Source organism: Pituophis catenifer, unplaced genomic scaffold (genome assembly GCF_029215685.1).
Source record: "Pituophis catenifer annectens isolate HBS135680 unplaced genomic scaffold, rPitCat1.0.hap2 SCAF_2, whole genome shotgun sequence".
Lineage (NCBI taxonomy): Eukaryota > Metazoa > Chordata > Lepidosauria > Squamata > Colubridae > Pituophis > Pituophis catenifer.
In genome coordinates this window covers 148,321,860-148,346,236 of record NW_027256882.1, presented here as the reverse complement: position 1 = coordinate 148,346,236, position 24,377 = coordinate 148,321,860, and the positions used below count along the sequence as shown (strand labels likewise).

Genomic DNA, 24,377 nt, shown 5'->3' with positions numbered 1-24,377 from the left:
GGCAAAATTATAAGTGTTGAACCCAAACTGATGTTCCCTAGGAGAAGGAAGTCAAATGGAACCTGGGATTTGGGGGGTGTCTCTGCCCTTTTTCGGTGCCTTCAGCATGGCATTGAGAAACACTTGCTTTGTATCTTGATCTTCTAGATTCATGATGAGTGCCTACCTCTCATGACTTCCACCTGTGACTGCGGGAATCTTAGAGACCATATCCTGCCGCCTTCAGCAATCTACCCTGTTGTACTGGTGAGAGCAAGGAGCCTTTTGAGACATTTATTATAATTGGCAATCCTGTTGTAGAAACTTAAAGGCAGAGTTTTAAGAGTTTACATTACATGTAAATCAGTGTATGAAGGGCCTTGGGTGCTCTCTGCGCTTAGTTGTTTTCTTGTAGACATTTCATTACCCAAACTAGGTAACATCTTCAGTACTGATGATATTACCTAGTCTGAATAATGAAACTTTGGCAAGAAAACACGACACTCAGAGAGCACCAAAGACCCCTCATTTCAAACCTGAATTACAAATATTCTCCTTTATTGAGATCAGTGTTTGCCAATCTGAGTCATTTTCAGATGTGTGGACTTCAATTCCCAGAATTCCCTAACCAGTCACACATCTGAAAGTAGCCAAGATTGGGAAACACTCATATACAGTAGATCAATTATCCCTACAAGGGATTGTACAGAGATGTTACACTATAACATCTGTCACTCAACAGCATGACTGATAAAAGGATGGAGGATGTTTCTCAACCAGCACAGAGAAGAGAGGGGGAAAATAGACAAGCATGCTTATTTAGGTTACAGATCTTCTCATGCTGCTTTGCATGTGCTTGGACTGTAGCAGAGATATTTAAAGCACACCCTTACCACGCATATATTTATAAAAAAGGCAAGCAAGCATTGCCAGTTCTTGGGAGGAAAAAAAAATCCTTAGTTGGGCAGTGTCTTTATCAGGATCAGCCCAAATGCCAGGAAAATTTGGAATGCAAGCTTCCGAGTTCTCCAAAATTGTTCTTCAAAAGGGTACATAAAGCAGCTGATGGAAAAGGAAAAAAAAACGAAAAAGGAAAAGAAAAACAGGGCTTGCAGTGAGTCATTTATCATGTTGATGCACTGCAAGAGATATTTTGGTCTATTTCCTCTTTTGGGTGGAATGGCCCAAAGCTATTTTTAAACTGTTTTAGTTTCATTCCTTTGGGTGGTGGTGCACCCTCCTGTACGTGTTGCCCTTGCGAAGAATGTATGTTTCTTTGAGATTCAAACTGCCTTCATCAGATGCCACTTACGGTGCAGTTGAATCTACAAGAGGAGAATCAGAGGGAGGGGCCATAGCTCAGCGATAGAACACACGACAGGCATTCAGAAAACTCCCTGTTTACTTCCTAGCATTCCTTAAGAAGGTCTACAACATTGCTATAGACAAAGGGTGTACAACCTTGGAAACTTTAAGACCTGTGGACTTCAACTCCCAGAATTCCCCAGCCAGCACCCCTGCTGTAGTCTAAGCCATACTTTGACTCGGAATAAAGCACCTTCCGATATTCCTCCAAAGAATCTGCTGTAGAAGAGAACCCTAATCCTAACCCCTTTTCCATTTTGAAAAGTGATATAAAATGCTTGTTGGGGGGGGGTGGAATTGCCAATCGTGGAATGCCCCCCCACCCCCATTTTCAGAACAGGCCATTGACGAGATGAGCTGAGCTGACTTTGCATCAGTGAAGGGCTAACCCCAGGCTGCTCCTTTTAGCCATTTCAAAACAAAGAGCAAAGACTTCAAGAAGGTTTTGAGCCATCGTCTCATTGGGAAACAAAATTCCTCCAAATCAAAAGATACAGTCTGCTTAAAGGAAGGAGAGAGGAAGGAACTGGTCTATCTTTGTTCTGGAGACCTGCGAGCACCTAACCATCAAGTCCATGGTTGTCCCAAAGATACTTTGAAGAAGCTTCTTGGATGAGAAGCAAAACATCTCCAAAAAAAAAAAACAAGAAAGTCCAAAAGCACCTTTGGGACATCAAGTGAGGATATGTTTTTTATATAGGCCATGCCTGTGCTGTTCCTACCCTAAAAATTCTCTCCCAGCTCTGAATTTTCTGACTTGTCCCATCTCCTGCTTGTCTTTCTCCCGTGTGTCACAGGAGCGGCAGAACAGCCAAAAAAATGGGACCCCTTCAGATGAACCAGCTCAGCCATTCACTACTCCCGAGGGACAGGCCTTGAGGGTGAGTCTGGGGTAAAGTGGACAGAGCTGGTTGCCAGCACATGATCCCTCACTAGAGCCCTTAGCTCTCTGAGCACTCCCTGCTGTCTAGGGTTGAGGTGAGAATGCTTCCAGTTCTGCTGTGTGTATTTTTTTTAAAGTACTTTTATGCTGAAATGATTGTTATTAGTACCTGTACCTGTTAGAAACTAGGGTGAGTGGTAACAAGCAGAAGCAATCAGCACATTTCCAACAATGTTGTTATGTTTAGTTTGGTCATAAATAAATGGAGGTGCTGCAGTCTGTGAATTTAGCCAGAGAAAGGCCTGCAGGGAAAATACCTTTCGCCTGTAACTCATAGCTGGGGCTTCAATTGCCAAGAACAGGATCTCTAAACTTGGCCACTTGTGGACTTCAACTCCCAGAATTACCCAGCCAGCATGGGAGTTATAGGAGTTGAAGTCCACAAATCTTAAAGACGCCAAGTTTGGAGACTCCTGGCCAAGAAGAGCAGGTCTTGTGGAGGCCGTAGTCTGTCATGTGATCTGCCAAGGGTCAGAGGAACAGGGCATGGTTTCCAATGTGAAGAGAGAGGCTGGGGGATGCTGTTAGTGACCTGGGGTTCAAGTCCATGCCTAAGTGGAAAAACTAATGCCCTTTCCTCTCTAGGAGATGTGTCAATTTCCATTGTGTGTCTCTCCCTTAGCATACTTGAAGGCTTGGCACCTTCTGAATTGGCAGTATGGGTGCCCATAAAGGGGAACTGGGAGGCAAATGATAAAAGCAGGGTTATATGCCACATTGCAAGCCCAATTCTTTTGTACATGTGTTGTGACATCACATGCAGACAACATGGGCAGAGCTGTTTCACAGTGCTGAAAGCATCAGATCCTGTGGGTGCCTCTGAACAGCAGTCATCTGTGCTGAATCTAAATTGCTACATAAATGTCTGGAGATTCTCAGTCATCCAGGGAATGGTTGTCCCAAAGGTGTTTTTTCAAGAGGCAACTGGACTTTCTGGTTTTTCTTTGAAGACATTTCACATCTCATCCAAGAAGCTTCTTCAGCTCTGACTGGATGGTGGGGAATGGAAGGATTTATAGTCCTTGCAGACAGCTGGTCATTTGTATCCTTTTAGTGGGTCATTAAGGTCACCCAGAGGTTTATCTGTGTCATCAGGGTCACCTGAGTGGTGCAAATTGGTGTGGAGCCTTCTTGGAACTGTTGAAAGGACTGTGTTGCAGATTGGAGATAGATGATGTCATATCCCTCCCTCTCTGTTGAGAGAGGGCTATTCAGTTTTGATATAGATGGCCTTTTTAACTCTTCTTTCAAACTAGCAATCCTCTCTGTCCAAAATATGGGCTTTGTTGTCTTCAAAAGAGTAGCCTGTGTCTTTTAAATGCAGATGGATTGCTGAATCTAGTCCTGATGTGTTTGTTCTCCTATGTTGTGCCATGCATTTATGAAGTGGTTGTTTCAGCCAACATAACATATGTGCACACTTCAAACCCAAGAATACACTAAGGCAGAAGCTTGTTCACCCCAAGGATAAAACACTCAGACAGAAGCTGAGCAACGTGGTATATGCAGTACAATACAGTAAGCCATGTGCAGATCTGTACATTGGGGAAACAAAACAGCCACTTCATAAATGCATGGCACAACATTGGAGAACAAACACATCAGGACTAGATTCAGCAGTCCATCTGCATTTGAAAGTCACAGGCCACACTTTTGAAGACAACAAAGGATTGCTGGTTTGAAAGAGAGATTAAAGAGGCCATCTATGTCAAAATTGAACAGCCCTCTCTCAACAAAGGGGGTTGGATACGACATCATCTTTCTCCAGTCTACAACACAGTCCTTTCAACAGTTCCAAGAAGGCTCCACACCAATTTGCACCACTCAGGTGACCCTGATGACACAGATAAACCTCTGGGTGACTTTAACAACCCACTAAAAGGATGCAAATGGCCAGCTGTCTGCAAGGACTATAAATCCTTCCATTCCCCACCATCCAGTCAGAGCTGAAGAAGCTTCTTGGATGAGAAGTGAAACGTCTTCAAAGAAAAACTAGAAAGTCCAGTTGCCTCTTGAAAAAACACCTTTGGGACAAATTGCTACAATTCCTCAACTTACAACCATTTATTTAGTGACTTTTCAAAGTTACAATAGCACCGAAAACAGTGACTTAAATGCGGTCCTTGCATTTAAAACCATCTCAGCACACCCACGGTCACACGGGCAAAATTTGGATGCTTGGCAACCAGCATTGTATTTATGATGGTTGCAGTATCTTGGGGTCTTGCGGTGGCTATATGCAACCTTCTCAGCTGATTTCTGACAAGCAAAGTCGATGGAGGAAGTTGAATTCACTTAACTACAATAGCTGACTTAACCATGGCAAAAAAAAAAAAAAGCCTGTAAAATTGGGCACCATTCACTTAATAGCTACCTTACTGGTCCCAATTTTGGTCATAAGTCGAGAATTACCTGTACACAGATGACTGACTGCTTGTTGTATCTCAGCTACAGGACAGGGGGTCTGTCAGGTTCTTCAGCCTTGGAATCGGAGGAGAGGATGAAAGAGGGATATTCAATTCATCAAATTCAAATGTGACAAATTGTGCAGGTCCTGATATTGCTCAACTGCCACTTCCAGCACTCCTAACCACCTTGGCCAATAATGAAGAATGCTGGGAGTTGTGATTCAGCAACACATCTACAAAAAAAGGGTCAGAGGGAAGGATGAACGGAAGTCCCTCCATCCCATCCATCCCGTCCCTCCATCCCAATCCCTGCTCTCTCCTGCCTTTCCATTTGGAAAAGAAAGCTATTTTAGAACATTCCAGACCTCTTCTGAGAAATACTCTGTCATGGTTCAGAAGCAGCAAAGTCGCCACTCAGCTAGAGCCAGCTGCTTCTCACTGCAGTGAAAGGTTTATCGGATCAGAAATTGCAAACACAAGGCTATTTCTGGTAGGTGCATCTAGGGATTAATGTTCCTAGATACTTGCACAATTGATTTTACTTTAGCCATTGAAGGAGACACACGCATTTATGTTTAAAGCTGATTGACAATGTTCATAGCAATAAGGAGAATTGCTATGTGCAGCTTGGTACCCAGAGACCCCTCTGGAAATAAAGCTTACAGTAAATCCATGTAGCTGCATGATCAGACTGATGTCGTTTCTGACTACCCAGCCCAATTTACCTCTGTTTTTTCTATCTCTGTATGTGCTGTGCTGTATCCCAATCTGCATCCTGTGGTCACAGTGCAGGGCAATCAGATTTGTCCATTTACCAAGGCTATTTGTCTTTCTAACCCCTTTCCACAGATCATCCCTTTGCCTGACACACACCCCTTGCTTGTCTTTGTCAATCCTAAGAGTGGTGGAAAACAAGGAGAGAGGTGAGAACGGAGTAGGGTTGGAAGTGCGAATGTGGGAATAGGGCAGGCTAGGCATCTCAGAACAACTTCAGCCAACTTTGCTTTTGAATCCAAGCAAACCGAGTTGTTTTCAGAACATTTTTTTTCCCTTACGCTCCCGAATGTTTCTCTTGGACATAATATAAATCCTGAACTGCCTATATAATGCCATGGGTCCAGTATCGGTGGGGGAACTCCAAAATTAAAATTAAAAAATACAAATTATATTATTTTTAAATATTTGGGATGATGATTAAGGCACCAGGCTAGAAACCAGAAGACTGTGAGTTCTAGTCCCACCTCAGTCATGAAACCTGTTGGGTGACTTTAGGCCAGTCACTCTCTCAGCCTGAGGAAGAAGAAAAGCAAGAAAACTACAGGGACTAGTCCAGGCAGTTGCCAGAAATTAACATCAACATTATATTTGCCTTAAAATTTGCAGGTTTTCTGCAGAGAGCTTGCTGAAAATTTACCAAACATGGGACATATTTAATTTTATTTAAAATATGTTGGCTGCTATTGCTGAAAAGGTAGCCAGTTCTGATGTAGATTTGGTTTGCCTTTGTGTTTGGGAAGGTTCCCAAGGGACCTAGAATTGATGAGATCGGAAGGTCCATCAGTGCATTCCTGTTTCATGGGATGCAATATTTATTTCTCTGTCAAAATGGATTTCTAGTTCGGATTTCACTGCAGTGGGGATTTTTGACTGATTATGTCAAATTTTTTGACTCGTTATGTCTTGTTGATAGAGTGCTGCGGAAATTTCAATATCTGCTGAACCCACGACAAGTTTATAACTTATTAAAGGGAGGTCCTGGACCTGGGTGAGTTAATGTGAACTTTTGTACATCAACCTGATTTTCCTGTTTACCTGTATTCCACATGTTTTGCAGGATTAGTAGCTAATTTTTGTGTGTGTTTTTATCCTAGCCTCAATTTTTTCCGAGATATACCAAATTTCCGTATCCTAGTTTGTGGTGGTGATGGCACCGTGGGATGGATCTTGGATGCCATTGGTAAGTATTGTTTATATCCATGATGGCGAACCTATGGCACGCATGCCACAGGTGGCATGTGGAGCCATATTGGTGGGCACACGAATCCAGAGCCTTTCAAGGAGCCTGGGGAGGGTGAAAACTGCCTTCCACACACACACCCCCGGAGGACCTCCAGAGGCCGGAAACAGCCCGTTTCCCAACTGGGGAGAGCAAAAAATGGGCCTACCGGGCCCACCGTGCCATCATGTGCCAAAGGCGGGGGGAGCGCCGGGGGGGAGAGTTCACGGGGGGGCAGGGCATAGAATTATGGGTGTGGGCATGTGCACGTGCGACCCCCCCCCCGCACTCCCTCCACGTTTGGCACACAATGGCAAAAAGGTTAGCCATGACTGGTTTATATAGTTTTATTAAATATTTTTTAAAATATAATTAAAAATTAATACCAAATAAAAGAAATGAGGGGGGTAGAAAAGAAGAAGGAAGAAATCAAAGAAAAAGCTAAAAGTGCAAGAAAGGAAAAAGAGTAAAAGAAAAAAGAAAGAAGATATAAAGAAGTAGCTGTCAATATTCTTTATAGCAGTTTTAAGAACAATTATAAATTTATCTCTTACTCTATGGTTACAACATAACTCTGTTCTTTCTATAATCTATTCTGTCTAATACTCAAAACCACAAATCATAAACTCATTTTTTTTCTTTTAATGCAAAAAACATCTATAAAGAGTTTCCAGTCTACAATAAACATAGATACTATGTTTTCTCTGTTCAAAGAAGTCAAATTAAGCATCTCTGCATCAGAGGTGGGTTTCATCAGGTTCTGACCAGTTCTGGAGAACCGGTAGCAGAAATTTTGAATAGTTCGGAGAACCAGTAGTAAAAATTCTGACTGGCCCTGTCCCTATCTATTCTCTGCCTCCCGAGTCCCCACTGATCGGGAGGGAATGGAGATTTTGCAGTATCCTTCCCCTGCCAGCCCTACCAAGCCATGCCCACCAAGCCATGCCACACCCACCAAGCCACACCCACAGAACCGATAGTAAAAAATTTTGAAACCCACCACTACTCTGCATGTTTTATCATCATCAATTATGACTTCATTGTGAATAATGCCGAATCTTTCCATTTGGGGGCATACAATAATCTCCCCACAGTTATTATGTATAAAACAAAGTTCCATGACTGCTTTCCAACTGTTTGCCCATCAATTCCAAAAGAAAAACCTCTAGTTTCAGCTGTATATTAATCTTTAAAAGTCCTCTAAGCAGGACATGTATTTGAATCCAGAATTTTTTTAGCTTTTTTTATACATCCACCAAGCACGATAAAATGTCACTTCTTGTTCACATTTCCAAAACAAACTTGAAGTGCCTTTATATATTCTAGAATCTAAACAATTTCTCTGGTGACATATACCAATGCTGTGATACTTTATAAAAATTCTCATTAAAATAATTATAATGTTAATTCCAATTCTTTCAATCATATATTTTCCAATTGTTTCATCTCTACATTATAACCAAAAAATTTATTATACATTTTTTCATTTTTACTTCTGTTTCAAATTTCAATAAAATATGTTCATTATTTGTACACATTTCTATTTCAAACTCAGTCTTTTGTCTATATAAACTCTTTCTAACATTAGTAAATAAGAGAACCCTGACACCTATATTCCCTCTGTCATCAATTATTTTCTTGATTTTATTTTATATTCCTTTTGACAAAATTGTATTATCTTGTGTAAAGTTAACCATTTATGTTTGCCTATTATTTCTTGTCCTTAAAACGCTTTTTGTGCTGAGAGGCACAAAAGTATTTTCAGGCACTGCATTTGTATCTATTCCCATATTCTTAATATAGTTAAAGCAATGGTTTTAAAAATTCACATTGATCTTGACTTTATTATGCCACCATTGGTAAATATTTGAGAAACATGACTATAGTTTCTTGGTTGTTGAGGATCATTAAAACAATATTTTTTGGACCAAAACCCAAAGGCCCATTAAAAGTACCATTAACAGGCTTATTCCTACTAACGGATTGTCAACTAACTTCCCTGTTTTCATTCATGGCATCATATAGAGAAAGAACTATTGCCAAATTCTAACAAATTATGCATGGATTATTTTCACATTACTTCCTCCTCAGATAAAGCCAACCTACCAAGTCGGCCGCCAGTGGCTGTCTTGCCTCTAGGTACTGGCAATGATCTGGCCCGCTGTCTTCGTTGGGGTGGAGGTGAGTAACAGTTGCCAACAAGTCTAGCAGGCCTTCCTTCTGCTACACCTATGAACCCCAAAGCTTGAGCATTTGCTTTGATCCTGTGAAGAGTCATATATTTATTCTAAACTCAGATTATAACCAGTGATCTTACTGAAAATCAGCATGGGAAGGAACTTGAGAGAAAGTTAAACAAACTCATAAGCTTAGTCAGTCTCTTGATTTGTCTCTGGAATTGTAGATTCTGGGTATGATCTGTTGTGACTTCAGGAGATTCCAAAACTTGACGTCAGGACCCGTCCCCACCTCAGAGATATCCTAAACCAGGGGCATCAAACTCACGTCGTCATGACGGTGTCATGTGACGTATCAGAACTTTCCCCTCCCCTTCGCTAAGTGCATGACACATCCGGCCTGCGGGCTGGGAGTTTGACAGCCCTATCCTAAAGGTAAAGGTAAAGGTTCCCCTTGCACAGTAAGTGCTAGTCGTTCCTGACTCTAGGGGGCGGTGCTCATTTCCGTTTCAAAGCCGAAGAGCCAGCACTGTCCAAAGACGTCTCCATGGTCATGTGGCCGGCATGACTAAATGCCAAAGGCACACAGAACGCTGTTACCTTCCCACCAAAGGTGGTTCCTATTTTTCTACTTGCATTTTTAACGTGCTTTCGAACTGCTAGGTTGGCAGAAGCTGGGACAAGTAACAGAAACTCACCCCATTATGTGGCACTAGGGATTTGAACTGCTGAACTGCCGACCTTTCAATCGACAAGCTCAGTGTCTTAGCCACTGAGCCACCACATCTCTTCTAGACTATGCCATATTCCTCCAAGGAATGGAAATGATTGTTTCAAGCTGATACCTTTTTTTTGTTTGTTTTTTTAATAAGAGTTCTACATATATAAAGCTCGCAACAATTAAGGAAAGAAATGCGATAGTGAAACTCTAATCAGCATTCTGCTAATCAGCAGAATTTTAGAGAAGGAGTGAATTGATGATTTAAAACAAAGTTTGGAGCCTTGAGAGGGTGATTGGATTGAAGTTTAATCAAAACATTCTAAACTTCACTAGGGAGGGAAAATTATTTGTCCTGGGGAAAAAGAGAAGCTTAGATTTTTTTCACATGTGTGCTTTTATGAATTGGAGTATTGACTAAAGTGGAACTAAGTAATGAAAGAAAGACTCTACTTTCTATTGGGGAGAGAAGCTGCCTTAAAGTCATTGTTGATTCCTGGCAAGTCCCTTGATTAGTCCCTGCAGTTTTCTTGGCAAGATTTCAGAAGTGGTTTGCGTTTGTCTCCTTCTTGGGGCTGAGAGAGAGTGATTAGCTCAACTTCATTGCTTCATTAATTTGGTTTATTTTTACCTCTGTTGTGTGTACTTGTAATTACATTTATCCTTGTCTTCCTTCTGTATATTCTGTAGCTTTAATTTGTAATGAAATAATTAAAATGAAGGAAAACATTTAGAAATGAAGTCTAGAAGCAATTCTAGGCAAAGGGTTTGTAGTTGGGAATAAGGTGAGGCCAAAATTGAAATAAACCCCATTTAGAAATAAACTTCAATAACACAATTAGACTCCCCTTATATTCTACCTTGAACCACAATTTATAGAGTTTGAATTCATATAGTCATGGTTGAACAGATGACTCCAAGTATTAATAACGCACCATTTATTATAAGATATAGCCAATAAGAGGGATAAAGCCCAGCTGGGGCACTCTTGTTTCAGATCTTTACCCAGTCGTATAATTTCTGCATACTTCTCATGGTCATTGCCTTTCTTGGCAGGAGTAAATTATCAAAAGGACAGCTACCCATGTGAAATGAATCAACCTGAAAAAATTAGCTCGATAACACAACTGTTCTCCATTCTAACTTAGGTTATTCCACACTAGCAATTTCTAGCCTCTTCTAGAATTATCCAACTATTTTTGTGCCAAAAATAATAGTAAAGCAGGCAGACCTTATGTCACTTCACTGATGGATAGGTGATACAGTGAAAAATTTTAAGATGCTTGTATGAAAATAATCTTAGTTTTGCTCTTAAAGCACAGTATCAATATGAGCAATAGCATGTGAATTGATGTTAATATATAAACAAGGAAAAAGAGTTTGAACTGCCTGGATGTATTCATTCTTAGCTGAAAATTGCCTGGTCATAATGAGAAGAGGCCAGATGATAAGAGGTTTTAGAGTTAAGGGTCTAACCCAGTGGTGAAGTCTGAACCGGTTTGCTACCGGTTCGCTGGCCGCGCATGTGCGCAGTGCACCAAATGCGTGCTGTGTGCGCATGCGCAGTGCGCACCAAATGTGCATTGCACATTTAAAATGCTACCAGTTCGGTCAAACCGGTAGTTAGCTACCAGTTCAGTTGAACCAGTAGTTTAAAAAAGCTACGATCCAATGATCACCTGTGTCGCGCGGTTTAGCTTTGCTAAAAAGCAGGATTTCCTGCTTCCTAGCGAAGCTAAACTGCGCACCACAGCTGATCCTCCCCCGCCCGCTGTTCTACTTATCTTTTGGCACGCACCAAAAGGAGCCTTGGGAAGGTAAACAGTGTGGGGGGGAATCAGCTGTGGTGCATGGTTTAGCTTCGCTAGAAAGCAGGAAATCCTGCTTTTTAGCAAAGCTAAACCGCGCGACACAGGTGATCGTTGGATCATAGCTTTTTTTAACTACTGGTTCGACTGAACCAGTAGCTAACTACCGGTTCGGGCAAACCAGTAGCTTTTTTTACTACTGGTTCGACTGAACTGGTAATTTTTATCACTACTGGTTTGCCTGAACCAGAATGAACTGGTAGCATTTCACCCCTGGTCTAACCCTTTCCTAAATAGTGTGATCATAAATCAGTGACCCTTAATTGTCCCAACTAATGCTCTGCTCTTTCCCAGGTTATGATGGTGAGAATCTGGTAAAGATACTGAAAGATATTGAAGCAAGTAACATCATACAGATGGATCGCTGGTCAGTGCAGGTGATGCCGGATAACCCGGATGAGAAAGGAGACCCTGTGCCCTATGAGATCATCAATAACTACTTCTCCATTGGCGTAGTAAGTAGGAACAGATGAAAGCACAAGAGAAGGGTCACCCTTTGCTCAAGAAGGCAAAGAGGGGGTATTTATTCTCTAAATTCTATGGGACTGCTGTAATCTTGCTGTTGCCCCTGAAGACGGTAGGCCCAGAAAGAAAATGGCCATCATAAACAGCCTTAGCAATGAAAAGGAAGAAGGAGGCAGGATTTAATAACACAAGATGGATGTGGTGGAATCTCCAGCTAGACTGGAGGGAGGTGTTAAGAGGGGGCCAAGCTTAGAGTCCTTGCACTGCAGGAAGTGGCACAGGCCTGACTTTCCCCAGAATCCCGGAAACCTTATCTGACCGCTCCCAAGGGAAAGAAGTCTGTTTGGTGAGATTCTTATAACATAGGTGACTAGCAATAAAGCTTCTGCTTGAAACTATTCATCATTGGTTGTGGTAACTTGTGTCCCACAGTGGTAGTTTTGAAATGACCTAGAGAGGGTGCTAATGGGTGTAAGAAATGGAAGGGGAGAGTTAACCTTGTGGTTATCTCTGTCCTGAAGTGTCTCTCATCTTCACAAAACACTTCTTCAGCACTTTCTCTTTTTCATTTTCCTTTTCTTCAGGATGCCTCAATTGCCCACCGATTTCATGTCATGAGAGAGAAATACCCGGAGAAATTTAACAGCAGGTTAGTTCAGTTGTAAAAGAGGGTAGGGGGTCCCTGGTGCTGCTATCCCATCCCTTTTCAAGGCTGATTTGGCAATTCTCAAGTCTTCCTATGAAACTTGATCTAGTACTTTTGTTTTCCACTCTGCTTGTGGAAATGTCCCCACTCCCTTTGATACCCTGATTTGATTTTCCCGGGAATATATAAGGACAGCTAGTCATGCAGAGCGGATGGCTCTGCACTGGGCAATGAAAAGTGAATATCTGCTATGGAGTGGGGCTCCCGGTTGGCAAGTCCTGCCAGTGGATGTGCTTGCCTGGGGAAGATGTGGGGCTCAACCACACACCCTCTCTACATTGCCCCTTTTCTGAATAGGATGAAGAACAAGCTCTGGTATTTTGAATTTGCTACATCGGAGACTATTTTTGCCACATGCAAAAAGCTCAAGGAGTGTTTGTCTATAGAGGTGAGCATTTCCTTTGTGGTCCTGAGGTGATTGCTGCTATGGGTTGGGAAAATTGTTCCCTTCTGTAACTAGCATGCAATTCTTTGCAGCGGTGTCTAAGTCACGCTTTAGGTCCAAAATGATTTTGTTTTGGCCTGCCACATTATGTTTCCTATGAACATGTGCAAAGTGTTTTTCTTTCTTTGACACTGATAAGCCTGGAGCAATCTATTACATTTTTGGCATTGAGACTTCTGCCTCAGACAAAATAGTTAATAAGAAGCTTGAGTTCTCAAACACCCTGCTCCTAGCAGTGCCATTTCTGCATATTTACCCAGCTGTGCAGGAATCGGTCTAGAACTTGGATTCTACAGTGCTGTTCAAATTATTGCATAAAAAAAATCCCAGCTATCGTCTTGCTCATCTTCCTTTTTTTCAAATATGTCTCTACCAAGTGCTGCGGGCAATCCCTGGACCTCAGTGGAGCCCTCTCTGGAATAGCTGTCCTCAATATCCCTAGCATGCATGGGGGTTCCAACCTTTGGGGTGAGACCAAAAGACCTTTGGGGGAGGCAGCGGCACGTAGCACAGCCGGAGGAGCAGCACAGCCTCAAGTCATCACTGAAGCTGAAATCCTGAAGAACTGTGTACAAGGTGAGCCAGGAGAGTGGGTAGATGGTACAAAATTTGGAGCTTTGTAGATTGGACGTTAGTAGTAGGTATAACAGAGAAAGGCAGGCATGGCTTGAGAGGGTGAATGAAGAATGGCATATGATTTCTAAGAGGCCAAGCTAGATTAATACTCTGCTGCCCTTTCTGAAACATTGCTGTGAGGACTTTCTAGGGGAGTTTGAAATGATGGGGTGACTTTTCTTACCTTTGGCTTTTCTCCCTCCAATTCCCTGTCCAGATCTGAGTGATCGACGGATGGAGGTGGTGGGCCTGGAGGGTGTGTTTGAAATGGGACAGATCTACACAGGTTTGAAGAATGCAGGCACACGGCTGGCTAAATGCTCTGAGATCACCCTGAAGTAAGTGGGCCGTCAACTCAATGGATGTATTGTCTTCTCTTGTAGTTGCTGTTTGGAACTCTGACAGCCTTTCCTTCAACTTTCCCAAAGGGGGCATGTACATGGCCTTGATACATGTGAAATAATAATGATGTCTCTGTGAACCTTTAGAGTAAATGTCTATTAACGGTAATTGACACCCTTCTTAGTTGGGCTGAGTTGAATCAGTACCATTATATAGAATGACTCAGTGAGTGTTCTTAGGCAGCCATTATCCCTGAGCTTCATCCCACCTCCACATCTGCCATATAAGACTAAGAATACTAACCATAAAGATTGCTGCTGGGAAATGCCCAGCCAGGCTGGCGGGGGAGGACTCAATTGGGGAATGAGTCTTGAATCATTGTGCAATTACAAGAGATCTAGGGCTGAGCTCCCGACCAGTCCATGGGACTTTATTTATTTATTCCCAAGTGAAGGCAAGCAGTTTGGGAAGATTCCTGTATTATAGGCAGAATACAATAAAGTAGTTAGCGAACTCTCCACATGTGGATCTGGTTTCTTGCACCTGACAATTGCTGTGATAATATGTGATACGAAGATGTTATGGTGCTGGCTGCAATATAGACAGATGAAGGCAGGAAATCAGTACTAAGGTGCTCCATATTTACTGTCATATTCAGTATTTGTTCTTTGGATAATTACATGAGGACTTCTATAAAATCTGAATATTCATCATCTCATGTCATTCCTGTTTTTCTCATGTCCTTTTTGCAGAACCTTCAAGCATCTTCCCATGCAAATCGATGGAGAGCCATGGATGCAAGCACCGTGCACAGTAAGCCCTTCCTAAGGTCATATTCTACAGTATGTTTTGTAGCGTTGGGTATGAGGGCCTGTTTTGGTGAGGCTGTAGAACTCCTTATCATAGAAGGCTTGCTGACCAGCTCAAGGGCACAGCCGGTGCTTTCTGGTAAAATCTGAAATTTACAATGCATGAGTTGCCGGTATATGAAAATTGCTAGGAACAGTTAATGAGAGGGCTTTATTACTTTAAGCTAATCCACCAAGGCAGACATTTCATGAAAATATATATAGGCTCCACTGTTTCAAATAAAAAATGATTTCAAGATGTCCATCAGCAATGGGCATCAGCAATTAAAAGCTATCAAAAACCGATGAGTTTTTAAAACAGTTTAGAAAGCAGCTTCAGATAGGGGCCATTTGCCTTCTGAGGGGAAATTTTATAAAAGAGGGCCACTGAGAAATGTTTGAACTGTCTCTTGAGTGGTCAATAAGAAGGTTGTAAGAATGATCTTAAAAGTTAAGTCAGTTCATGTTATGTGAAGGCAAATCTCAAGCTTCAAATGATCATTGGCTACTCTTTGTACAGCCAATAGAACATTTGTACCACCATCCCCTTGCTTACAACACAGCTGGTGAGGGAGCATCTGGACAAGGAGGAATAAATGATTATTTCCAACAGTGATCTTTTATCAGGATTTCTGCACGCGAGCAAGAGAAAGTGACTGCATAATATATTTAATCAGATCATTTTAAGTGCTGTTGTATTATGCAAATTCAATAGCCTGAGCCTTTCTTAGACTAGGAACATCCATCACCACCAAGATCTCTGACTTAATTGTGGATTTACTTATTCCCCAGTGGCCTAAATATCACACGTTCTTGGAATAGAAAATAAGCCCTCTCTCTGCCTGAGCCTACCATTTTTGTTAGATTTTTTTTTTTAAGTTTTCAGTTAAAAAAACCTAGAGAATAGTTCCAACTGGGTCATTGCAGATTTTATAGGACATTTTTTCTCAGATTTCCCAAATAAGTACCCAGGAAGTGACAGCCACCATAAAAGCTGGTAGGCTGTTTTCAAATTGCCACTCCTAGCTAATTGAAACAACACCTTACTAATTAAATAGTTGCCCAAGACTAGCAGCAGGCCCAGTGGGGATTAGTCTGGTGGGTAGGTTCTTGTCCATTAAGAAGACCAAACAGGCTGGCTACTGCTAAGTAGTCCTTGAAATCACCTGGACTTAAATTAGGGTCTTAAAGATCAACTAGCTGGTTTGGAAGCTCTGTCTTGATGGATTGATGAAATGCCATCAGGTCAATGTTGACTTGTAATGACCACAAAGAGACCTAGCTATGTCCTAGTTTGGTAAGAGGACATACAACCAGACAGTGGTTGGTCTGCTCTAATCATCCATAAACTGTGATATGGGGTGTGTAGATGGGCAAGTAAAGGGAAAGGCCCGAGGCCTGCTCTAAAGTGTTGACACATCTTACTCCATTTTTCTTTTAGATCAGAATAATTCACAAGAACCAAGCTCCGATGCTCATTGCACCGCCTCCCCGTTCCTCCAGCTTTTTTGGCCTGAAAAAGGGACCCCAGGAGACCTAAACGGGGCTTTGTTCCTTTCCAGGAGCAGCTGCCTCCACCGAAATGCAACTTTGGGTCCTTGGTTGGGGTATCCTGCTGCTTTGTGCCACAAGGAGAGCCCTGTTCCGTCACCACCCTCCATAGCAAATTAGAAGAAGCCAAATTTCTGTGTAGTACGTACATGGCAAGGCAAGATCTGAATTCTTAGCTTTTGCAACATACACCGGTCTTGCCAATTTCCTAGTTTGGAGCAGGAGAACTTGGGCTCTCTGCCCTGTTAGGTTTTGCAGCACCTTGTGATTTGGTGGTGCCCTCAGGTTTCCTGCCTGTGCTAGTCTCCCTTTTCATGTGTGGATGCCAAATTCTTCCTTTTTTGCCCACTAAAAAGCCTCTGTAGATTGCTACCTCTTGTTGTTCAAATTCTGCTCTTTGTAGATTTTGCTTTTTGCACTTGCTGTAACTACTGAAAGACAATGGTGGCACCAGCTGTTCTTTCCTTCCCACTCCACTTCCTTTCCTCTTCTTTTTTTTTTTAATTTATTATGATTCCATGCCAAGTCCTTCCCTGTACAGTTTTCTCAGAAGAGCTTCAACATGGTAATAAAGGGCTGGACTTGGATATGTTTTTTCCACTGTAATCTGTTTTCTTAGCTATAAGCAGAAATTAGCTATCACCGTATTTTTCAGAGTATAAGATGCACCTTTTTCCCCCCTAAAAGGGAGTGAAAATTTAGATGCATCTTATACACCGAATGTAGCACCACCCACCCACTGGCCCCCACCCTTTGGCTTCTGCCTCCCAGCAATTTACTTCCTTGCAGCAAGCAGCAAGAACAAACAGCTTGTTTCAGTTTCAGTGCAGCCTAATTAGCACAAGTTGATTGGATCTGCCTCCCGACTCTCAGCTGTTTTGCTGTTTTGCAAAAAAAAAGCCTCTGCTGCTTGCTGCAAGGAGGTAAATTGCTGGGAGCAGATTTTTTTTTACTTGTGCTAATCAAGCTATGCTGAAAACGAAAATGAAAGTAAAGCAGGCTATTTTCTGTTTGCTGCAACGAGGCAAAACTGCTGGGAGGCAGAAGCAGAGGCAGATTTCTTTTTCTTGTTTTCCTCACCAAAAAAGGTAAGTATGTCTTACAGTCCAGAGCATCTTATACTCCGAAAAATACGGTAGATGGTGGGTGTCCCAGTTGTTAAAACCTTATCTGCGTTTTGGTCAAAGGTTGTAGAAAATGAGACAAGGCATATTATCAGATTTCTGACCCACAAAAGGTAGTGAAATGGAATCTCACCATTGGCTCATTTTAACTTGCTATTGTGGGAGCACAATCTCAGTCAGGCATCACTATATGGGCATTAAATAGTAGGGCAGGAACAGCCCTTCAGAAGTCTTGAACTTCAACACCCAATCAACAGAGCCAGAGATGAATGATGTGTACAGCAACTTCTGGAGGGCCACAGGATTCTCTCTCTCTCTCACACACACACACCAAGTTATGTGCAAACTGGCTTTGTAACTGCTTGCAACTGTTCAGCAGGATATGCACAGAACATGAAACATCCATGCAATGTGTTGCAGTCGTACAGAGGATGAAAAATGGGAGACCAGCACATTTGTTGATATATCTGCTCACAATGAAAGCCTTAATTGGATTTATAAAGCTGTCGGCATGGATTTGCTGCTTTTCCCGCTTTCCTTCACTATACTGTGTGAAAGAAGGTAATATAAGATTACACAGGAATAATAATAACAAGGTAAAAGCAAGCATTATAGATTTTCACAGTTGCAGGTTCAATGTTTGATTTAGTCATCCCAAATTCTATCTGTCAAGGAGTGGGATAGTTTTTAGTACCAAGTGTGCGAAAAACTTGTTCAATAAGATTAGGGGACACTGGACAATAGTCCAGAATGTTTTTCACTATCAATCTTATGAAAGTCAGAAGGCTACCTTTTTATTTTGTTATAACACATTGTTTATTCCTTTGTGGCACAAGGATTATGCTCTCGTTTGGAACATGCCCTGAAAAATTAATAGAAGATTCCCAGCATTCTCCAATTGAAATTTCTAGGCACACAGCACTGCAGTGCAGTTGTGCTGTGTAAAGGCCCAACGTGTTGCAAGACACCCATAAAAAGCAGAATATGATGCAACACAAAAAGTGTGGAATAGCTTAATCCCCTCCCTCTGAAATCATCCTCACCTTTTGCTAATTTTATCACCCTAATGCCCCAGATCTATCTTTTAGAGGGACCAAGCTTTAGGTCACCTTGTTCTAAGACATCAGTGTGGTTTCTTTGTACCTGTGTCCAACCATTGTGCTTTGTAAACACTGGTTTATAGCTTAGTGCAATGGTGTCAAACTCAATTTCATTGAGGGCCACATCAGGGTTGTGTTTGACCTTGGGGGGCCGGGGTGGGCCTGTGGTGGCCCGAGCGTTCTGCCAGCAAAAATGGGCTCCCGAGCTCCGTTTTCAGCTGCAATGGCCTCCTGGAAGCCTCTGCCAGTGAAAATGGAGCTTGGGAGTGACGCACACAGCCCTCCTGAGCTCTGTTTTCACTGGCAGAGGCACCACGGGCTGGTCCTTTGCTGTTTCCAGAGCAGCCTTGGGGGCCAGGTCTAAGCACCCCGTGCGCCAGATCCGGCCCCCAGGCCTTGAGTTTGACACCCCTGGCTTAGTGTGAACCCAGCCAGTGTGGTTCAGTCAACAAAGGGTAGCTGGGTGGTTTATGAACCATTCTGTCCCTCACAATTTCTTCAGTAAAACTTCCACTGCTGGAGTGTTGTGCAATAAAGAAGGAAGGCTGTGGCTTGTTAGACCTGGTTGTAATGTATTGTTTTTGGCCTGGGATGGGAGATAGGATTTTTTGTTTAGTGACTCATAGAATGAAACAATGGAGCTGGTGTCTGTATTGCAAGGCCATGTGGGAAAACCCATTTTAAACCACAGATGTTTCTCACAGAGGTACAATATGCTGATATCTGTGGTTTCCGAGATTCTGGAAACCACTTTGCCTGTTTTCATGAGCTTGTAAACAAACCCTGTGTTTGTGCTCATGTATTCCCACTTGAATCAGAAGCCCTGCACAGCCCTAACCTGGTTAGAATGTCAGAATGTAACTGGGGAGATCCGGTTGACATCCCATTCTGTCAGGAGCTACACTGAGAGTTCTGAGATTAAAATGGAAATAAGAGGCAGATGGTCAAGGGATTCCAGAGAAAAAGCACAATGTAAGCGCTGTTCATTACCGATAATGAGGAAATTTGATATGTTATTTCAGTGTGTTTTAAAAACAAAATCGAATACAGCTCTGAGCTGGGAAAACAAAGGAAACATGGAAACAAAAACATTGGAAAATAAAATACATCAGATAGAGAATATTTTATGGCCTGCTGAGCAAGACAAGGCTACTTAAAAGAGTTAGCATTTACAGAGATTTTATTAGATTTTATTGGATTTAAAAGATGCTTCTGTGTTGTTATGAAATAAGGAATGAATCTGAGCACTTGCATCCTCTATTCAAATTATAGAAGAGTACGGCATGGGAAGCACTTGAGGAAGAACAAGAGATCTGTCTCAAACACTGTAGCAGGAACAAAACAGTTGGTGACACCAGCATGGTCTCCATTCGGTGCTCTGCATTTAGTCTTACACAACCTTTATTCAGTCTTGGTGATAGTAACAGAATAACAGAGTTGGAATGGACCTTGGAGGTCTTCTAGTCCAACCCCTTCTTAGGCAGGAAACCCTATACCATTTCAGACAAATGTTTGTCCAATCTCTTCTTTAAAGTCTACAGTGTTGAAGCACCCAAAACTTCTGGAGGCAAGTTGTTCCACTGATTAATTTTTCTAACTGTCAGGAAATTTCTCCTTAGTTCTAGGTTGCTTCTCTCCTTGATTAGTTTCCATCCATTGCTTTTTGTCCTGCCTTCAGGTGCTTTGGAGAATAACTTGACTCACTCTTCTTTGTGGCAGCCCCTGAGAGACTAGAAGACTGCTGTCATGTCATCCCTAGTCTTTTCATTAAACTAGGCATACCCAATTCCAGCAACTGTTCTTTATATGTTTTAGCCTCCAGTCCCCTAATCATCTTTGTTGCTCTTCTCTGTACTCTTTCTAGAGGCTCAACATCTTTTTTACATTGTGGCAACCAAAACTGGATGCAGTATTCCGAGTGTGGTTTTGCCAAGGCATTATAAAGTAGCATTAACACTTCAAGTGATCTTGATTCTAATCCCTCTGTTAACGCAGCCTAGGACTGCACAGTAGTACAGTATTATAAAAGTTTTAATCCCGTTGGGACTTGGGCCCTCACAAAATCTTGAACTATTGAATTTAATACTTTATTATTATTTATTATCAAATAACAAGTGTGATTAGAAACCCTCATGAGCCTGGAGCTATCTGAATGGGTTCGATTCAGATGGTTCCAGAATGCTTTCACATTCTGGAACCAGCTTGACCAATGAGCACAAGTCAAGGATGCCTGATGAGGGAAGGGCTAATTAGCAAATGGAATAATTTGTATACCAAAAATTGGCATTGTGGCCCAACTTGGGCAGTAGTTTGCACTGCTGAAGAATTAGTTCCACACTCAGCCCAATTCAAATAATAACTTTTTCAGCAATTGTTGCTATGGTGAATTATTTCTACCTTGGCTGTAAAAAGTGCTGTGAGGCTAATTTATTTTTTTAGGTTCTCGGGGGCTTATAGGTGAGTTGTTGGTCAGTTTGTAGGAACACTGGCCTCACCCTCCCTGTAACCACACCAAGCAGGGTTTTCCAGGGGAAAGGGGCTTGGCTGACTTTTCAAAACTTCATATTAACAACATGTGGGATTTTTGCAGGCAGCCAAATGAATGCGGTAATGCGGTATGAAATAAGGACATAAGAAAGTAATATATTTTACTGACCTATAACATCATGCAGTGTGTCTAATTTTCTGATATCACATTCTTGGCATCTTAAAGTAGAGCTGTAATTTTTTTCCATTCATTTCTGGAGTTTTCAAACTGCTTTGGGGGTTTTCAGGAAGAACCAAAACCACCTTACAATAATAGGCGGGAATGGGACAAATCATCCCTAATCATTCCAAAATCTTCCCAATCAGAACTTTTTGTCAATTGAAATGATTTAAGTGACTTCCTGCCTTTGCACTTATCTCACCCTCAAGCACAAATAAGTAAAACTTGATAAACTTCAAATTTACATTTGCTGACGATACAAATGTAATTAAGCAGAAAACCCTCATCAGGATGAGTAGCAGAGGTGAAATCCAGCAGGTTCTGGAGAACCGGTAGCAGAAATTTTGAGCAGTTTGGAGAACCAGCAGCAGAAATTTTGAGTAGTTTGGAGAACTGGCAAATACTACCTCTGGCTGGTCCCAGAGTGGAATGGGAATGGAGATTTTGCAATATCCTTCCCCTGCCACGCCCACCAAACCACGCCCACAGAACTGGTAGTAAAAAAATTTGGATGTCACCACTGATGAATAGCCTTGTTGCACAGTCATGTCAGTTTTTGTTCTTCCCAAAGGTTTTGTTATAGGGCCATGCAGAAAGTCTTAATATTACTATAGCAACATGGCTAATCTGCTTTTGGTGGTTATTGTTCCCATGTGGCTTGTAGCTGCTTGGCAATAAGGCCAAGCGCTTATTTCAGGGTTCAAAAAAATATAAGACAGTCTTATTTTCGGGGAAACACGATAACAGTTTGTCTTCACATATTGAATTACTCTGTGTCAAATTACTATTCTGTTTTGGAGTGGGAGTGGTTATGAGCTTAAATGGCTTTCACTCTAACAGATGGCTCGCTCTTCCCACTGCATTCCACAACTTTTCCAGAAATTTAGGACCGCAGCAAACCCTGCCTTGCCTGCTATCCAAGAAACCCTAGGCCAGTGATGGCAAGCCTTTCATGCTCGGCTTGTCAAAAATTTGGAAAATGCTTAACTTGACTCTGCTGGTGTATCACACACACACACACCCCAAGCAGGACAAACACTTCTCCTCCCTAGGCCACCCTGAGCAGATACACTTGGTGGCACCTCAGGATGGGCATGAAGTAGAGGCCTAGCCGCCTAGGCCTTCACTTCAGCCTGAGTAGCACCACCACTGCCATTCAAAAAGGCCAGCATGTGCCATTCCTCAACAGGGGTGCAAGTCTTGGGGAACGGTGTGTGCCACATGGCCCAGAGTTCCCCAGAAAACTGTGAGAATGGGGCCTACTTTTGAGAATAGTTGTCGGATGTTGATGAACCTAGAGCCGTGATGGTGAACCTATGGCACACGTGCCACAGGTGGCACGCAGAGCCATATCTGTGGGCACGCAAGCATTGCTCTAACTCAGCTCCAGTGTGCATGTGCGTGCTGGCCAGCTGATTTTTGGGCCTTCCGGTCCCACCGGAACTCAGAAATGGGCCGTTTCCTGCCTCTGGATGGCCTCTAGGCGGGTGGGGAAGGCCGTTTTTGCCCTTCCCAGGCTCCAAGAAAGTGTCTGGAGCCCGGGGAGGGCAAAAAATGGGCCTATTGGTAACTTTTTGAGCGTAGGGGATCATGCATGCATGTGCAGGAGGGTGGGGCGTGGTGGGTATTGAATTATACCCATGTGCACGTGCGTGACCGCCCCCGGCATTCCCCCCACTTTTGGCACACAACAGCAAAAAGGTTAGCCATCACTGACCTAGAGTGTCACCCAAAACATGGCGTATCACCTTTGATGCATATGTCATAGTTTTGCCATCACTGCCTTAGGCCTAGACCATGCCCTGACCTGGGAATTATTTTTCAAATAAATTGTAGATTCCTTTGTCCTCTCTGACTTGCCTCATACTACTCTCTTCCCAGGCATCCAATTTCAAAGGAATCTCTGAAGTTTATTCTCTGACTGTATTATCTGAAGAATATGAAGTGGTTGCAGATATTAATGCTCGCTTTATATCAGTCTGTCCTTTCTCCTGTTCTCGGTACTAGCACCTCTTTTTGGAAGAAACTTTTGCAGAATTTGTTTTGTGAAATGCAGCCACACTTATTCCCATTTCCACCCCCAGAATTGCCCAAGAGTGCTTTTGTCTCTTGTTTCTCCTCCTCTTTCTGTCCCCTGGAGCCACCAGGATCCAGTTTGAGCTCTGTTATCTTGCTCACAATGCAGTGCCAATGAGGCAGCTGGAAATCCATTCCCTTATGAGATGGTCTCTTGGTACTGACCAGTGCTAGAACCTAATTCTAGACTGTCCTTCAGCTAGCAAATGGGATGTCACAATTTGACTTCTCTTCCCCACCTAAGTGGCTCACCTTGCATAGACAAACATCACACTGAGAAGTAGTCCATCAAACTCTTGATATATTTGTTCATGGTGTATAAAGGAAATACTGTGTTTTTAAAGAAAAGATGGACAGACAAAAATTTTAAAAAAAATACAGAGATGCTCCATTGGCTTAAATGATACCAGCCTGCATCTTGTTGGTTCTCTCTGGGTTTGCATGACATGGGTTAAACTTAATGTGCCTCTTCCCTAGGAAATGCTTATGCATAACAGCAATATGCTACTAAGGATGTCTTAGAAGCAGATGTGAACCATTTCATTTGAGTGCTGTCACTTTGTGCTGCTGGTTCCTCTTTTTTTCTTTTTTCTTTTTTTTCTTGTTGGAAAAAATAAAAGTCTGCAATGGCTGATTGGTGATCATGCTGGTGCAGACAAGATAGAGGTGATATTATTCTCTCTCATATCTTTCCTGTCAGGATTCACTCCCCCATCTAGTTTTGGGGCATAGAAAATAAAATGGAGTCAGAGTTTTAATGCAGCCCCATTTTTAAGGGCTGTTTAAGAACATGGCCAGTAACTGATGAACAGGGTTAACCTTCTTATCATTTGTTAGAAGACCTGGCCAATTGTAGGACGTTAATTTAGAAACTTAACAATCCCAAAACTACAATGCTGATTTTCTCCTTTACCCAACGAAGTATGTCAGAAAGCTGAATGAAC

The 24,377-nt window shown here is 42.3% G+C and overlaps 1 protein-coding gene across 4 annotated transcripts in view; it reads left to right on the top strand.

Annotated features, from left to right (window-relative positions):
- DGKA (diacylglycerol kinase alpha) overlaps positions 1-17,013 on the top strand; it is a 44,322-nt gene extending 27,309 nt beyond the window's left edge. Inside the window, exons 12-24 of one of the 4 annotated variants that reach the window (XM_070934765.1) lie at positions 148-246; positions 2,142-2,225; positions 5,545-5,618; positions 6,386-6,460; positions 6,567-6,652; positions 8,783-8,872; positions 11,749-11,909; positions 12,504-12,568; positions 12,923-13,013; positions 13,448-13,646; positions 13,903-14,023; positions 14,780-14,840; positions 16,317-17,013. In XM_070934765.1, coding sequence (XP_070790866.1) covers positions 148-246; positions 2,142-2,225; positions 5,545-5,618; positions 6,386-6,460; positions 6,567-6,652; positions 8,783-8,872; positions 11,749-11,909; positions 12,504-12,568; positions 12,923-13,013; positions 13,448-13,646; positions 13,903-14,023; positions 14,780-14,840; positions 16,317-16,415 — 1,305 coding nt within the window. In that variant the 3' untranslated portion in view covers positions 16,416-17,013. Of the gene's footprint in view, positions 1-147; positions 253-2,141; positions 2,226-5,487; positions 5,619-6,385; positions 6,461-6,566; positions 6,653-8,782; positions 8,873-11,748; positions 11,910-12,503; positions 12,569-12,922; positions 13,014-13,447; positions 13,647-13,902; positions 14,024-14,779; positions 14,841-16,316 lie in introns of all 4 variants that reach the window. The other 3 variants (XM_070934769.1, XM_070934766.1, XM_070934768.1) reach the window with 3 other exon arrangements.
- Positions 17,014-24,377: the final 7,364 nt, after the last annotated feature.